At 49.1% G+C, this 17,676-nt stretch overlaps 1 protein-coding gene across 2 annotated transcripts in view; it reads right to left on the bottom strand.

Annotated features, from left to right (window-relative positions):
- hmbsb (hydroxymethylbilane synthase, b) overlaps positions 1-17,676 on the bottom strand; it is a 53,150-nt gene that overhangs the window by 27,401 nt on the left and 8,073 nt on the right. The window contains exons 1-7 of one of the 2 annotated variants that reach the window (XM_072486338.1): positions 17,170-17,214; positions 14,632-14,694; positions 9,957-10,029; positions 4,955-5,004; positions 3,176-3,231; positions 1,082-1,159; positions 94-171 (exon numbers count right to left, since the gene is read on the bottom strand). In XM_072486338.1, the coding sequence (XP_072342439.1) occupies positions 94-171; positions 1,082-1,159; positions 3,176-3,231; positions 4,955-5,004; positions 9,957-10,029; positions 14,632-14,694; positions 17,170-17,187 (416 nt within the window). In that variant the 5' untranslated portion in view covers positions 17,188-17,214. Of the gene's footprint in view, positions 1-93; positions 172-1,081; positions 1,160-3,175; positions 3,232-4,954; positions 5,005-9,956; positions 10,030-14,631; positions 14,695-17,169; positions 17,215-17,676 lie in introns of those variants that run through there. The other variant, XM_072486339.1, reaches the window with a different exon arrangement.

Genomic DNA, 17,676 nt, shown 5'->3' with positions numbered 1-17,676 from the left:
CATTAACAATCCAACATAAGAGCTAGTCTTCCTTTCATTCTGACAGCACCATCTCTCTACACATGAAAGCATGTAGCTGTACCAATGCCTTACCTCCTCTCTGGTAGCGTTTCCAGGGATTTTCCAGCATGACTCGGGTGCAGAACAACAGCATCAAAAGGAATTTCGCGCCTGTAACAAGACAGTTGTGATTATAATTCAGAGCTCACCTCTGAAAATAGCCTGTTTACTTGCAATGAAATTAGTAATTGTACTACTTGGTGAATATTCCCAATCAGGGCTGGGAGAGGGGCAGCAAATGGGAACACGTCCACATAGAATTGTGATGGGGGAGTGGGCAATTATTAAATGTTGTAAAGATGCCCAAACTACTTTCGCATCATTACAGCAGACGTATAAACTAGAGGAGGTTGTGTATCCTCCACACACAGATGCAGAATAAGGTTCTGTTCACAATGTCCCCATCAAACTCTCCCAGGACAGCTACAGCACAGGGTTAGATACAGAGTAAAGCTCCCTCTGCACTGTCCCCATCAAACACTCCCAGGACAGGTACAGCACAGGGTTAGATACAGAGTAAAGCTCCCTCTACACTGTCCCCAGCAAACTCTCCTAGGACAGCTACAGCACGGGGTTAGATACAGAGCAAAGCTCCCTCTGCACTGTCCCCATCAAACACTCCCAGGGCAGGTACAGCACAGAGTTAGATACAGAGTAAAGCTCCCTCCACACTGTCCCTATCAAACTCTCCCAGGACAGGTACAGCACGGGGTTAGATACAGAGTAAACCTCCCTCTACACTGTCCCCATCAAACACTCCCAGGACAGGTACAGCACAGGGTTAGATACAGAGTAAAGCTCCCCCTACACTGTCCCCATCAAACACTCCCCAGGACAGGTACAGCACGGGGTTAGATACAGAGTAAAGCTCCCTCTACACTGTCCCCATCAAACACTCCCCAGGACAGGTACAGCACGGGGTTAGATATAGAGTAAAGTCAAACTGGAATTTGGGTGCTGGCTGCATTGAATAATTTTAATTGTACTGAAAGATGAAGATTCTTAACCTGATAACACTTACTTGCAGATGGCTGCGATTGTAAATCCTGGGGGGAGTGTAGTTGGCAGGTCCTTCAGAGAGTGAACTACCAGGTCAACTCTGCATCACAGAACAGGCCAGATGTCAGTAGAAAGATAACATGACTGAATCAATGACATTCCCAACAAAGAATACAATCCTTTCCCCAGGCTAATAGGGTAGCACACCAAGGTTGAAAAAGAAAGATGAGAGGTAAACTAGGAATTATCTTCCCTCCCACTCGAAACAGTTGAGTATATAACCCAGGCTGACATTCCAGAGCAGTACTGAGGGGGGGGTTTGAGAAGGTGGTGACGGGTTAAACTGCGGAACGACTGTAGAAACAAAACGGGAATTGAACCCGCGCTGCTGGCATTGTTCTGCATTACAGGCCAGCTGTTTAGCCCATTGTGCTAAACCAGCTCCAGCCTGGCTACGGTATCACCGCATGTCGCAGGTGGGTCTAAAAGCTCCCGTGGTATTATGTTAACCAGCAGAGGAATCCACATGGTGTCCAGACCAATATTCATCCTTCAACATTACTAAAACAGGTGTTGTGTGCAGGATCACATTGCTGTTTGTGGGATCTAACTGCGGGCAGTTTGGCTGCTGCATTGCCGTCAATCACTCCATAGTCAATGCAGTGCTGTGGGATGTCCACGGTTTGGACTTTCCTTTTTCTTACTCCCGACTTATGTTGGGGAAACTTCCCTCCTCCTCTTCAATATAACACCAGGGAAACTTTTGCATCAACTAGAGGGGGCAGCCAAGGCCTTTGTTTAATGCCTCATCCAAAAGACAGCACCCCCAGCATTGTGGCACTCTCACCGCTGCACAGAAATGTCAACCTAGATGGTGCTCAAGTCTCTGGGATGGCACTTATACCCACAACCTTCTGATTCAGAGACAAGTATGCAGCTCACTGAGCGCCCCGCCGGACGCTGCCCGGGAGCCCCGCCGGACGCTGCCCGGGAGCCCCGCCGGACGCAGCCCGGGAGCCCCGCCGGACGCAGCCCGGGAGCCCCGCCGGACGCAGCCCGGGAGCCCCGCCGGACGCTGCCCGAGGGCCCCGCCGGACGCTGCCCGAGGGCCCCGTCGGACGCTGCCCGGGGGCCCCGCCGGACGCTGCCCGGGGGCCCCGCCGGACGCTGCCCGGGGGCCCCGCCGGACGCTGCCCGGGGGCCCCGCCGGACGCTGCCCGGGAGCTCGGCCGGACGCTGCCCGGGAGCCCCGCCGGACGCTGCCCGGGAGCTCGGCCGGACGCTGCCCGGGAGCCCGGCCGGACGCTGCCCGGGAGCCCCGCCGTACGCTGCCCGGGGGCCCCGCCGGACGCTGCCCGGGAGCCATGCCGGACGCTGCCCGGGAGCCCCGCCGGACGCTGCCCGGGAGCCCCGCCGGACGCTGCCCGGGAGCCCCGCCGGACGCTGCCCGGGAGCCCCGCCGGACGCTGCCCGGGAGCCCCGCCGGACGCTGCCCGGGAGCCATGCCGGACGCTGCCCGGGGGCCCCGCCGGACGCTGCCCGGGGGCCCCGCCGGACGCTGCCCGGGGGCCCCGCCGGACGCTGCCCGGGGGCCCCGCCGGACGCTGCCCGGGGGCCCCGCCGGACCCTGCCCGGGAGCCCCGCCGGACCCTGCCCGGGAGCCCCGCCGGACGCTGCCCGGGAGCCCCGCCGGACGCTGCCCGGGAGCCCCGCCGGACGCTGCCCGGGAGCTCCGCCGGACGCTGCCCGGGAGCCCCGCCATACGCTGTCTGAATTGCTGACAATCATATTAAATAATGGTGAAGGGAAATGGGTTTAAAAGTGATTTGCGGCATCACGGCGGTGCAGTGGTTCGCACTGCTGTCTCACGGCTCCGAGGGCCCGGGCTCGATCCTGGCCCCGGTCAGTGTCTGTGTGGAGTTTACACATTCTCCCCACGTCTGCATGTTTCACCCCCTCAACCCAAAAGGATATGCAAGGTAGGTGGATTGGCCACGCTAAATTGCCCCTTAATTGGAAAAAAAATAATTGGGTAATAATAAAATAAAACGGATTTGCAAGGGCCAGTTGGCAGTGTGAAGTGAAGGTCAGGCAAACAGGCACGAAGAAGCCATACTCATTTTTCTCCAATGCGGTTTCCAGCTCCTTTGTGAACAGACTTTTCTCTCCAATCTAATAGAGACAGAAATTAACACCAGGGTTCAATAAAGTCATTGCATTCAACTTGCTGCAAGCATTTCCACACACAGACTCCCCATATCCACTATACAACACTGACATACAGCAACAAAAACTGTTGGGAGAGGCCACAATAGTCCCAATAAGCATACTATCTCAAGTAAAAGTAAAGTTGCCATAGTCCCAGGTGACCATAGGCTCTTTCCCCTTTGTTGGGGAGAGCTAACTGGTGGTGGTTTAATCTGAGGGTCACCACAGGCGAGGGGCAAGGTTGAGAAGGTGGGGCCTTCATGAATAACCTCAGCCGGTATGGGCATTGAACCCACGCTGCTGGCCTCGCTCTGCATCACAAACCAGCTGTCCAGCCAACTAATTATCAGCAGCAGTAGAATGGGGTAAAGGGAAACAACATTATTAAAAAATATATTTGTGGTTTTTCGTTACCAATATGACAAGGAGCTAATTGCAAAATATTGTACCTCTCACATTTCGCAGGGTTATGAAAAAACTAAAAGAGTGTATCTCTGTCAAACATTCTTACACTAGCTACCGCACTTGGAGAGTAAAGCTCCCTCTACACTGTCTCCATCAAACACTCCCAGGACAGGTATAGCACGGGATTAGATACAGAGTAAAGCTCCCTCTACACTGTCCCCATCAAACACTCCCAGGACAGGTACAGCACGGGGTTAGATACAGAGTAAAGCTCCCTCTACACTGTCTCCATCAAACACTCCCAGGACAGGTATAGCACGGGATTAGATACAGAGTAAAGCTCCCTCTACACTGTCCCCATCAAACACTCCCAGGACAGGTCCAGCACGGGGTTAGATACAGAGTAAAGCTCCCTCTACACTGTCCCCATCAAACACTTCCAGGACAGGTACAGCACAGGGTTAGATACAGAGTAAAGCTCCCTCTACACTGTCCCCATCAAACACTCCCAGGACAGGTACAGCATGGGGTTGGTACACAGTAAAGCCCCCGCTACACTGTCCCCTATCAAACACCCCCAGGACAGGTACAGCACGGGGTTAGATACAGAGTAAAGCTCCCTCTGCACTGTCCCCATCAAACACTCCCAGGACAGGTACAGCACGGGGTTAGATACAGAGTAAAGCTCCCTCTGCACTGTCCCCATCAAACACCCCCAGGACAGGTACAGCACGGGGTTAGATACAGAGTAAAGCTCCCTCTACACTGTCCCCATCAAACACTCCCAGGACAGGTACAGCACGGGGTTAGATACAGAGTAAAGCTCCCTCTACACTGTCCCCATCAAACACTCCCAGGACAGGTACAGCACAGGGTTAGATACAGAGTAAAGCTCCATCTACACTACCCCCATCAAACACTCCCAGGACAGGTACAGCACGGGGTTAGATACAGAGTAAAGCTCCCTCTACACTGTCCCCCATCAAACACTCCTAGGACAGGTACAGCACGGGGTTAGATACAGAATAAAGCTCCCTCTACACTAGTCCCCATCAAACACTCCCAGGACAGGTACAGCACGGGGTTAGATACAGAGTAAAGCTCCCTCTACACTGTCCCCATCAAACACTCCCAGGACAGATACAGCACGGGGTTAAATACAGAGTAAACACTGTCCCATTTAAAGGTCTTTATGCGAGGACATTTTTATGACTTGGACCACTGTACAGCACTTGTAAAGCAATATAGAAAATGTCAAACTAAGAGAGAAAACAAGAGATACCTTTGAGAGAGCTGTATCCAGGATTTTGTCCCCGGTGGTTGTCATAGCAACTATGAAGATAGAAAGCAGCATTAATCTTGGGGTGGACACTACATTTGTGTCTGTAGTATCTGCAAACACAACGGGGAACCACAACCCATTGCGCCCACGTCCACTCTCTCTGTTCGGATACACAATGTCATACTCTCTGGCCACTGGCCAAACCACCCCAAGACCCCCCTCCCTCCCTAAACCCCCACCACCAGCCCACAAACTCCAAACCACACTGGGTAGTCCTCTAGCCACCCACCCCAGAAAACCATCCTCTACCCCTCCTACCCGCACAACCTTCCCCCGCCCCTCCTCCCCACACAAACTTCCCCCCCCCCCCCCCGGCCGGGCCCAGGACAAAACACAGCCCAACTTAAGCAAATTTCAGAAACAATTGAAAATTCCTTTGTGACTTGCGACGGCAAAGGAAGGGAACTCCAGGCAATCAGGGCCATCCAGCTTTCCTTCCCATTCCTGTTGTCAGCTGTCCAGGACCAGCAATGTCCACTTGTGTCCATTAGACCACCCCAAGCCGGTTTTAACCGTGTTCTCCACTTGCATTGCCCCCCCTGGGGGTGGCTATGCTGCACATTTACCATCCAGTGTGAGGTAGGATATGTCTCATCTGTACACCTCCCTTCAATCATCCAAGCTCAAATCCATATCCCTCTGCCCTGGAACTCTGGCTTTGGAGAGGGAACCACAAATATTCCCACAACTGATACCTGCACTGAACGGAGAGACTTGAGGACATGCTGCATAAACCTGGTTTGTATTCTTTTGAATTTTGAAGCTTAACAGATGATCTAATTGAAATTCTTCAGGTGAAGGATAGAGCAGGGAAGTTGGTGGTGGCTCCAGTGCTGATTCAACCGACGTTATACACCAGATACATCGATGACATTTTTTTCCTTTGGACCCACGGCGAAGAATCACTGAAACGACTTCACGATGACATTAATAAGTTCCATCCAACCATCAGACTCACCATGGACTACTCTCCAAAATCAGTTGCATTCTTGGACACACTCGTCTCCATCAAGGACGGTCACCTCAGCACTTCGCTTTACCGCAAACCTACGGATAACCTCATGATGCTCCACTTCTCCAGCTTCCACCCTAAACACATTAAAGAAGCCATCCCCTATGGACAAGCGCTCCGTATACACAGGATCTGCTCAGACGAGGAGGAGCGTAATAGACATCTACAGACGTTGAAAGATGCCCTCGTACGAACGGGATATGGCACTCGACTCATCGATCGACAGTTCCAACGCGCCACAGCGAAAAACCGGACCGACCTCCTCAGAAGACAAACATGGGACACAACCGACAGAATACCCTTCGTCGTCCAGTACTTCCCCGGAGCGGAGAAACTACGTCATCTTCTTCACAGCCTTCAACACGTCATTGATGACGATGAACACCTTGCCAAGGTCATCCCCACACCCCCACTACTTGCCTTCAAACAACCGCGCAACCTCAAACGAACCATTGTTTGCAGCAAACTACCCAGTCTTCAGAACAGTGACCACGACACCACACAACCCTGTCATGGCAATCTCTGCAAGACCTGCCAGATCATCGACATGGATACCACTATTACACGTGAGAACACCACCCACCAGGTACGCGGTACATACTCGTGCGACTCGGCCAACGTTGTCTACCTCATACGCTGCAGGAAAGGATGTCCCGAAGCGTGGTACATTGGCGAGACCATGCAGACGCTGCGACAACGAATGAACGGACATCGCGCAACGATCACCAGGCAGGAATGTTCCCTTCCAGTCGGGGAACACTTCAGCAGTCAAGGGCATTCAGCCTCTGATCTCCGGGTATGCGTTCTCCAAGGCGGCCTTCAGGACCCGCGACAACGCAGAATCGCCGAGCAGAAACTTATAGCCAAGTTCCGCACACATGAGTGCGGCCTCAACCGGGACCGGAGATTCGTGTCGCATTACATTCATCCCCCACCATCTGGCCTGCGAAATCCTACCAACTGTCCTGGCTTGGTACAATTCACACCTCTTTAACCTGGGGTTACCCCATCTCTGGATCTGTAAAGATTTAATCATCTGCTAATGCTCGCATTCCAAGCATTGTTTGGCATCTTTGAATTTGTCTATATATGTGTTTCTGGAACATACCTCTTCATTCACCTGAGGAAGGAGCAGCGCTCCGAAAGCTAGTGACATCGAAACAAACCTGTTGGACTTTAACCTGGTGTTGTAAGATTTCGTACTGTGCTCACCCCAGTCCAACGCCGGCATCTCCACACCAGTGCTGATTAACATGGTTTTTGAGGAGTTCTAGGAGAGGTTGTACAGGTCAGAGCCACCCGGGGAAGACCGTGAGATGCAGGAATTTCTAGATGGGTTGGAGTACCCGAGGCTAGGGGAGGGGGACAGGGCTACATTAGAAGGAGCAATAGTGGAGCAGGAGATAAAGGATGTGATTGGGAGGATGCAGTCGAGGAAGGTGGCAGGGCCGGATGGGTTTCCGGTGGAATATTATAAAAAATTTAAGGATAGTTTGGCACCCCTGATGGTGGGAATGTTTGAGGAGGCGATTGGGAAGGGGGTGTTGCCGCAAACCTTGGGACGGGCATTGATTTCACTGTTGCTCAAAAAAGATAAGGATCCGACGCAGTGCAGGTCGTATCGGCCCATATCACTTCTGAATTTGGACGCAAAAGTGTTGGCGAAGGTACTGGCGGGTAGGCTGGAGGAGTGCCTCCTGAAGGTGATAGGGGAGGATCAGACGGGATTCGTGAAAGGGAGGCAGCTGTTTTCGAACATTAGGAGGGTTTTGAACGTTGTTATGGCACCGGCGGAAGGGAAGGAAACAGAGGTAGTTGTGGCATTGGACGCCGAGAAGGCGTTTGATCGGGTAGAATGGGGGTACTTGATGGCAGTGCTGGAGCGGTTTGGGATTGGACCAAGGTTTGTGAACTGGGTAAAGCTATTATTTAAGGAGCCGAAGGCGAGTGTCCGCACAAATAATATCAGTTTGAGATACTTTTCTCTCCACCGTGGGACGAGACAGGGATGTCCTATGTCCCCCCTGCTGTTTGCACTTGCGATTGAGCCGTTGGCCATCGCATTGAGAAGTTCAGGAGCATGGAAAGGAATAGTGCGGGGGGGGGGGGGATAGAGCATAGGGTGTCCTTATATGTCGACAACTTGCTGCTGTATGTGTCGGAACCGAGTGCGTCGATAGGAGGAATATTGGAGCTACTGCGGGTATTTAGGTCTTTCTCGGGGTACAAGCTGAACCTGGACAAGAGTGAGAATTTTGTGGTGTCTCGGCCGGGTGTGGGCACAGGGGAGGGGGGCTGCCATTCCGTAGAGAAGGGACTCATTTTAGGTATCTGGGGGTGCAGGTTGCCCGGGAGTGGGGGAGGCTTCGCAGGTACAACATCACTAGTTTGGTGGGGAGAGCTGGAAGCGAAGTATGGGCTAGAGCAGGGAGAAGTGTTTAGGTACATGCAGGTTCGGGATTTTGCCAGGAAGGAGATACAGAGCTTCCCAGAGGAACTGGCCTCCACATTGCTGGAGGAGGTGCTGACGACAAGGGGACTGGAGAAGGGGGCAGTGTCAGCGGTGTACGGAGCTATTTTGCAAGAGGATAAGGTACCACTGGAAGGGATCAAAGCAAAGTGGGAGGAAGAGCTGGGAGAGGTTATAGAGGAGGGAGTCTGGTGTGAGGTGCTCCGGAGAGTGAATGCCTCCACCTCACGTGCGAGGTTGGGGCTGATACAGCTGAAGGTGGTATACAGAGCACACCTCACGAGAGCGAGGATGAGGCGATTTTTTGAAGGAGTAGAGGATGTGTGTGAGCATTGCGGGGGGGCCCCCGCTAATCACGTTCATATGTTTTGGTCCTGTCCAAAGCGAGGGGCGAACTGGAAGGCGGTTTTTAAGGTAATTTCCAAAGTGCTGCGTGTGAAACTGGACCCGGGCCCCCGGGAGGCCATATTCTGGGTGTCGGACCAGCCAGGGTTGGAAACGGGCGCGGAGGAAGATGTTGTAGCCGTCGCCTTGTTGATCGCCCGAAGGCGGATCCTGCTGGGATGGAGAGCAGCCTCTCCACCCAGTGCCCTGGCGTGGCGGGGGGACCTGTTGGAATACTTGACCCTTGAGACGGTTAAGTTCGAACTGAGGGGAAGCTCGGAGGGGTTCTACAAGTCATGAGCATTATTTATTATGCACTTTCAAGAACTGGATAACATTGAACATTAGTTGGGGGGGGGTGGGGGGCTGTGTAGATTAAGGTGACTCTGGGTAATCCCGGATTCCTTTTTGTCATTTGTTTATGTAAACATGCGGGCTAATGTTTGGGGGTTGGTGGGCGGATGGGATTGTTGTTATTATGGGGATTGACATATTTTGCTGATTATTGTTTATTGTTGATTGGTGTAAATGTGGGAGAAAATGTGAAAAAGGAGGAGAATAAAAATATTTTTAAAAAAACAGATGATCTAATTGAAGTAACTCAAATGATAAAGTCGATAGAGACAAATCATTTCTTCTGCTGGGGGAGCCCAGAATAAAATCAAAACTAAGCCTTTCAGAAGTGACATTAGGGAACACATTTTCACATGCAATGGAAATCTGGCTGGTACCAATAGATTTGAGTAAAGCAAGAATATGAAGGATACCGAGCAAAGGTGAGTAGATGAAGCACAGATGAACTCTGATTGGATGGAGGAACAGGCTGGGGGCGGGGGTTGTTAAATGATTTACTCAGTTCCAATGTTTTCTGTTATGTTTATGTTTTGGGCTCATCGCTTATCTATTTCCTAAATACCCCAATAAGACCACCTCTGTCTCTTCTGCAATATTAGTATCTCCGATAGTCCTTCACTGTTCCTTCTCCATTTCACACCAGAATTGTTGTGATGTGTATTCTCTCCACATGAGGCTGATAATTCGATTCACCCCCAACTCCACAAGCACCACGCACTTACCGATTTCAAATTGTGCCGTTGGATAATGCTCTTTCAGCATGTCTGTCACAGAGCCAGTCTGAGTTCGAGCAAGCTGTGAGACATGAAACAAGACTGATCAGATTTCACACATTGGAGGCACTAACAGAGAAATCAGAGACTCGAGCTCACTCCTGTACACGAGATACAACAAATACAAGTCAGGTCACAGCAAAATAAAACTGCCCCACCTTCTCAAGCAACGAGTACCCAATTCATTTTTTTCCAATTAAGGGGCAATTTAGTGTGTCCAATCCACCTAACCTGCACGTCTTTCGGTGCTTGTGGGAGAAAACCAGAGCACCCGGAGGAAACCCACGCAGACACGGGGAGGACGTGCAGACTCCGCACAGACAGTGACCCAAGCTGGGAATGGAACCTGGGACCCTGGCACTGTGAAGCAAAAGTGCTAACCATTGTGCTACCGTGCTGCCCATAGCAGTCTGTCCAACCCTGTCTGAATTTTATACATTTCAATGAGGTTCATAGAACATAGAACGATACAGCGCAGTACAGGCCCTTCGGCCCACGATGTTGCACCAAAACAAAAGCCATCTAACCTACACTATGCCATTATCATCCATATGTTTATCCAATAAACTTTTAAATGCCCTCAATGTTGGCGAGTTCACTACTGTAGCAGGTAGGGCATTCCACGGCCTCACTACTCTTTGCGTAAAGAACCTACCTCTGACCGCTGTCCTATATCTAATACCCCTCAGTTTAAAGTTATGTCCCCTCGTGCCAGCCATTTCCATCCGCGGGAGAAGGCTCTCACTGTCCACCCTATCCAACCCCCTGATCATTTTGTATGCCTCTATTAAGTCTCCTCTTAACCTTCTTCTCTCCAACGAAAACAACCTCAAGGCCATCAGCCTTTCCTCATAAGATTTTCCCTCCATACCAGGCAACATCCTGGTAAATCTCCTCTGCACCCGCTCCAAAGCCTCCACGTCCTTCCTATAATGCGGTGACCAGAACTGTACGCAATACTCCAAATGCGGCCGTACCAGAGTTCTGTACAGCTGCAACATGACCTCCCGACTCCGGAACTCAATCCCTCTACCAATAAAGGCCAACACTCCATAGGCCTTCTTCATAACCCTATCAACCTGGGTGGCAACTTTCAGGGATCTATGTACATGGACACCTAGATCCCTCTGCTCATCCACACTTTCAAGAACTTTACCATTAGCCAAATATTCCGCATTCCTGTTATTCCTTCCAAAGTGAATCACCTCACATTTCTCTACATTAAACTCCATTTGCCATCTCTCAGCCCAGCTCTGCAGCTTATCTATATCCCTCTGTAGCCTGCTACATCCTTCCACACTATCGACAACACCACCGACTTTAGTATCGTCTGCAAATTTACTCACCCACCCTTCTGCGCCTTCCTCTAGGTCATTGATAAAAATGACAAACAGCAACGGCCCCAGAACAGATCCTTGTGGTACTCCACTTGTGACTGTACTCCAATCTGAACATTTCCCATCAACCACCACCCTCTGTCTTCTTTCAGCTAGCCAATTTCTGATCCACATCTCTAAATCACCCTCAATCCCCAGCCTTCGTATTTTCTGCAATAGCCTACCGTGGGGAACCTTATCAAACGCTTTGCTGAAATCCATATACACCACATCAACTGCTCTACCCTCATCTACCTGTTCAGTCACCTTCTCAAAGAACTCAATAAGGTTTGTGAGGCATGACTTACCCTTCACAAAGCCATGCTGCCTATCCCTGATCATATTATTCCTATCTAGATGATTATAAATCTTGTCTCTTATAATCCCCTCCAAGACTTTACCCACTACAGACGTGAGGCTCACCGGTCTACAGTTGCCGGGGTTGTCTCTGCTCCCCTTTTTGAACAAAGGGACCACATTTGCTGTCCTCCAGTCCTCTGGCACTATTCCTGTAGCCAATGATGACATAAAAATCAAAGCCAAAGGTCCAGCAATCTCTTCCCTGGCCTCCCAGAGAATCCTAGGATAAATCCCATCAGGTCCCGGGGACTTACCTATTTTCAGCCTGTCCAGAATTGCCAACACCTCTTCCCTACGTACCTCAATGCCATCTATTCTATTAGCCTGGGGCTCAGCATTCTCCTCCACAACATTATCTTTTTCCTGAGTGAATACTGACGAAAAATATTAATTTAGTATCTCGCCTATCTCTTCAGACTCCACACACAATTTCCCATCCCTGTCCTTGACTGGTCCTACTCTTTCCCTAGTCATTTGTTTATTCCTGACATACCTATAGAAAGCTTTTGGGTTTTCCTTGTTCCTTCCTGCCAAATACTTCTCATGTCCCCGCCTTGCTCGTCTTAGCTCTCTCTTTAGATCCTTCCTCGCCTTAGCTCTCTCTTTAGATCCTTCCTCGCTACCTTGTAACTATCCATCGCCCCAACTGAAACTTCACACCTCATCTTCACATAGGCCTCCTTCTTCCTCTTAACAAGAGATTCCACTTCCTTGGTAAACCACGGTTCCCTCGCTCGACGCCTTCCTCCCTGCCTGACCGGTACATACTTATCAAGAACACGCAGTAGCTGATCCTTGAACAAGCCCCACTTATCCAGTGTGCCCAACACTTGCAGCCTACTTCTCCACCTTATCCCCCCCCAAGTCACGTCTAATGGCATCATAATTGCCCTTCCCCCAGCTATAACTCTTGCCCTGCAGTGTATACTTATCCCTTTCCATCATTAACGTAAACGTCACCGAATTGTGGTCACTGTCCCCAAAGTGCTCTCCTACCTCCAAATCCAACACCTGGCCTGGTTCATTACCCAAAACCAAATCCAACGTGGCCTCGCCTCTTGTTGGCCTGTCAACATATTGTTTCAGGAAACCCTCCTGCACACACTGTACAAAAAACGACCCATCTATTGTACTCGAACTATATCTTTTCCAGTCAATATTTGGAAAGTTAAAGTCTCCCATAATAACTACCCTGTTACTTTCGCTCTTATCCAGAATCATCTTCGCCATCCTTTCCTCTACATCCCTAGAACTATTAGGAGGCCTATAAAAAACTCCCAACAGGGTGACCTCTCCTTTCCTGTTTCTAACTTCAGCCCATACTACCTCGGAAGAGTCCCCATCTAGCATCCTCTCCGCCACCGTAATACTGCTCTTGACTAGCAGCGCCACACCTCCCCCTCTTTTTCCTCCTTCTCTGAGCTTACTAAAACACCTAAACCCCGGAACTTGCAACATCCATTCCTGTCCCTGCTCTATCCATGTCTCCGAAATGGCCACAACATCGAAGTCCCAGGTACCAACCCATGCTGCCGGTTCCCCTACCTTGTTTCGTATACTCCTGGCATTGAAGTAGACACACTTCAAACCACCTACCTGAACACTGGCCCCCTCCTGCGACGTCAAATCTGTGCTCCTGACCTCTATACTCTCATTCTCATACTCTCTATACTCTATACCCTAAAACTACAATCCAGGTTCCCATGCCCCTGCTGCATTAATTTAAACCCCCCCAGAGAGCACTAGCAAATCTCCCCCCCTGGATATTTGTGCCCCTCAGGTTCAGATGTAGACCATCCTGTCTGTAGAGGTCCCGCCTTCCCCTGAAAGAGCCCCAGTTATCCAGAAATCTGAATCCCTCCTGCCTGCACCATCCCTGTAGCCACGTGTTTAATTGCTCTCTCTCCCTATTCCTCATCTCACTATCACGTGGCACGGGCAACAACCCAGAGATAACAACTCTGTTTGTTCTAGTTCTGAGCTTCCATCCTAGCTCCCTGAAAGCCTGCCTGACATCCTTGTCCCCTTTCCTACCTATGTCGTTAGAGGTTCCCTCTCATTCTTCTGAACTCCAGTGAATACAGGCCCCGTCAACCCAATCTCTCCTCACACAACAATCCTGCCATCCCGGGAATCAGTCTGGTGAACCTTCGCTGCTCTCCCTCAATGACAAGTTTATCCTTTCTTTGGCAAGGAGACCAAAACTGAACACAATACTCCAGGTGTGGTCTCACCCAGACCCTGTACAGCTGCAGCAAGAGATCCTTGATCCTCTTGCAATGAAGGCCAACATATCATTTGCCTCCTTAACTGCTTGCTGCACTTGCATGCTTGGTCTCAGAGAAACGCATATCTAATGCTAGATCGAGAAAGGTTTAAGCGGCTGTTGTATAGCTGTACATATTTTTGCTGAAACTCTTACCAGTATTTCAGAGGAATCTTGACAATTATTGTGTAGTAATCTGGAGAATTCTCTGAACAAAAGTACTTATCTAGACAGTCCACCTGCCCCTCCCTTTAGTTTAATGATGCAAGCTCCCCCTCCCACAATTCCCTCTGCAATGACTCAGCTACAAACTGGCACAATTCTGCCGATATGGATAAGAGACGGCGGGAAAACCCATCACCTTCACACACTAGCTACTGCTCATGGTGATTACAATACCATCCCACGAGTTTAAGCTATGATGCTGCACACAGGAATTGCCTGAAGGTACAGTGCTCCGTCCATACAAACGTGTTAGAGTTTTGAAATGATGTCTTAACCATTGAGGAAATCAAAGGATTTTGATTATTTTCCCCACAAAAAACAGCAGGATGCAGAATTCAATACAGATATAGCTTCAGCTTGCTGGGAATCTTTCAGAAACAAGAAGTTAGCAACTTACCTGACTCTTTCTCGTTCCAACTCGGATGATTCTAGAAGAATTCTCACCGTGAGCAGCAGAGTTCTAGAAGGGATAATGTTTCAGAAATGACAAATTTACCGACAACCAAAATTATCCAATACCTAAAGGTGCGCATTGAAGAATGTGCAGGTGTGATGTGGATCATTATAGAGCGGCCACACAATATCAAAAACATCAACACTGAAAGACAGACGCTAATCAAACTGAATGTGCAATTCAAATGCATTTCTAAATGTTAGATTCATTTGGGAGGTAATTTGATAACACACAATGTCAGGTCACGGATTACACAAAATTGAGTCAACTTCAAACTGAATCAGTACATTTGGCCATAAAATAAAAATATTTGTGATGGAGGAATTGTACATTTGTAGCGGTGATATGCCTGTGATTAGAGTTGAATTTCTCTCCCCTCAGGCAGCACCGTGGCGCAGTGGGTTAGCCCTGCAGTCTCACGGCACCGAGGTCTCAGGTTCGATCCTGGCTCTGGGTCACTGTCCATATGGAGTTTGCACATTCTCCCCGTGTCTGTGTGGGTTTTGCCCCCACAACCCAAAGATGTGCAGGGTAGGTGGATTGAACACTCTAAATTGCCCTTAAATTGGAAAAAATGAATTGGGTACTCTAAATTTATTTTATTTTTTTTTAAAAAAAAATTCTCTCCCCTTCTCCATATGGAGAAAATGAATCCTGTGCTGTTCCACACTGACCAGCTTAAATATTCAGAGTAACAATCTCAATATTTTGTTTAATTCTCCACGTATTATTTCAACTCCTCGGTGATTCCGCTGTTTAATATCGGGGCTAGATGCAATGAGGTTCCAGAGGACAGAATCCCACTCACCTTCGCAATAAAACCAAGTCAGACTTTGGAGTAAAATTCATATTCAAAAATCTTCCAACATTGCAGTAAGTTATCATCAAGCTGATACGTGATACAGGGTATGATCATGTTACCAATCTGTGTAGCTAAAACCACCATTCTCCCTGTTGTACAGATTATCTTTACTGACTTTAGTCAATGCAGTAAATGCCTCTCCAAGATTAGTGGAGTTGAGAGATACCACGTGTACACCACCGAGCTCACCTTCCATAGAAACACACTGCTTCCTCACCATGGACAGTATCACACAATTGCTTGATCAACTAACTACACTGCCCAGAGTCACTCTGGCTATTTATACCTGTGCAAATTTTTTTCCTGACCTTTCCTGAAATTGCTGAGTGACAATTTGAAATGGTTAGCACTCTCTGCTCTAAGCCAGAGGATGTAGGTACAACCCCCCCCACCCCCCCTCACCCCCGGACAGACTGGAGCACACAACCCACTCTGGAGCCTTAGCTCAATGTTGAGTTACCGAAATCACCAAAGGTCTTTCGGATCAAACATTAAACAGAGACTCTCTCCTCGCTCGGGAACAAATTTAAGATCACACAACCCATATGGAGAAGGGGGGAGAGATTTTCCTCTCATTCTGCCCAATATTCATCCTTTCACTCAGATCACATCAACGGCATATTCATCCCGATTCCCAGCTGTGACATCTGACTGTGCACAAATTGTCGGTAACATTTGACTATAAAATAACCAAATCCAAAAGTAACCCACTGGTTATATCTCAAGACCATTTGCAGCATGGGAGGTGGCCATTCAATTCACCATGACAAACTGTCCCATTGTGCAGCTCTCTCTGCTTTTAGCCTCCCATTTTCCTCTTTCAAATGCTTATCTTGTTAAAAGTTGCTTCAGCCAGTTCCTGCAGCAAAGAACTTTACACTGCTTCTCTCTGCAAGATGGGGATTACTCCCAAATTATTGCCTCACGAGGTTCAAACTGCTTCTAACTCATTGCTGAATCATCTCCAGCCAGGCAAAATAATTTTTCCCTATCAAAATTTTTTTTAAATCTTAATTTCCCTTTGAGCCTCTGTGCTCCAATAGAGATAACAGGATTAGGATTATTTCCATCCTTGGTATAATTCTCTGGATCTGTGTTGTAGATTCTCTGGAACTTTCATATTCTTTCTATAATTTGGTACCGAAACTGGACAGAGTATAAAAGCACGTTTGTTCTGTTCCCTTTGGTTTCAACATTAGCTTTTACTATCTTTTCATCCTCTGTTCAGTCTGGTACTGTATATGCCTATTTATAAAACTCAATGTTACTGTCCTTTTTAAATACAGCATCAGTATATACTTGCAAACAACTAAATACTTGTACCCCTCACCATCCGCCCATTGAACCTAAACTCATTCTTTCAAAGATGTGCACCAACGACTTGGTGAAATTAGCTTATGCTGCCTTGGTAGTAAAATTAATTGTGAATCTCCCTTGAATATTCAACATTTGTTTATAACAATTATCTGCAAATTTTTAGTGCAGAAAATATAAAACAGAATGTGACAAAAACTGCAGCAGCATCACAGATTAAATACAAGCTGCTTACATTCTGTTCAACACTGTTCCAACCTCCAAATGATATACACACACTATTCCGTTCCTGCTACAAAGCTCACCCAATCGTTCGCCAACATCCTGAAATCCTTTCTTTCCCCAAAGTGCGCACCGAGGGACCCACTCTCAGAATGTGGAGAAAAACCTTGTGCATTTATTCTTATGCCCCCTCCACCACCCTCACACTGTGACGTAAACCATTTTCCACTCCAATGTGGTTCAAAAGATAACAAGGTACAAGGCAGTCAACCTTACGGAGTGACAATAGCAGAGCTGCAGCTAAAGGAGAGATAGGAATGGGGGAAGCGGGCGTGTTTAACTGTGCCATTCTAAAGCGGAGCACAGAGTGAGTCAAGCGAGTGCCCCCCTCCCCCACACCCCCAGACCCCCCCCCCCACCAACCACACACACAGAGCAATGACTTTGGGCAACCTCGACAGAGGCATTTATTGCCCACTGCAAACAGAAGGCCTGGGCTAGTTTTAGTGGAGGTGGTGGCATGACTCAGATAGAAGATATGGGTGTTAGGCATTTGAGGGGGTGTCAGATTTGGTTAGGGCGGGTATTTA

The sequence above is a fragment of the Scyliorhinus torazame genome, chromosome 21, assembly GCF_047496885.1.
Source record: "Scyliorhinus torazame isolate Kashiwa2021f chromosome 21, sScyTor2.1, whole genome shotgun sequence".
Lineage (NCBI taxonomy): Eukaryota > Metazoa > Chordata > Chondrichthyes > Carcharhiniformes > Scyliorhinidae > Scyliorhinus > Scyliorhinus torazame.
This window is presented reverse-complemented; position numbering and strand designations above follow the sequence as displayed.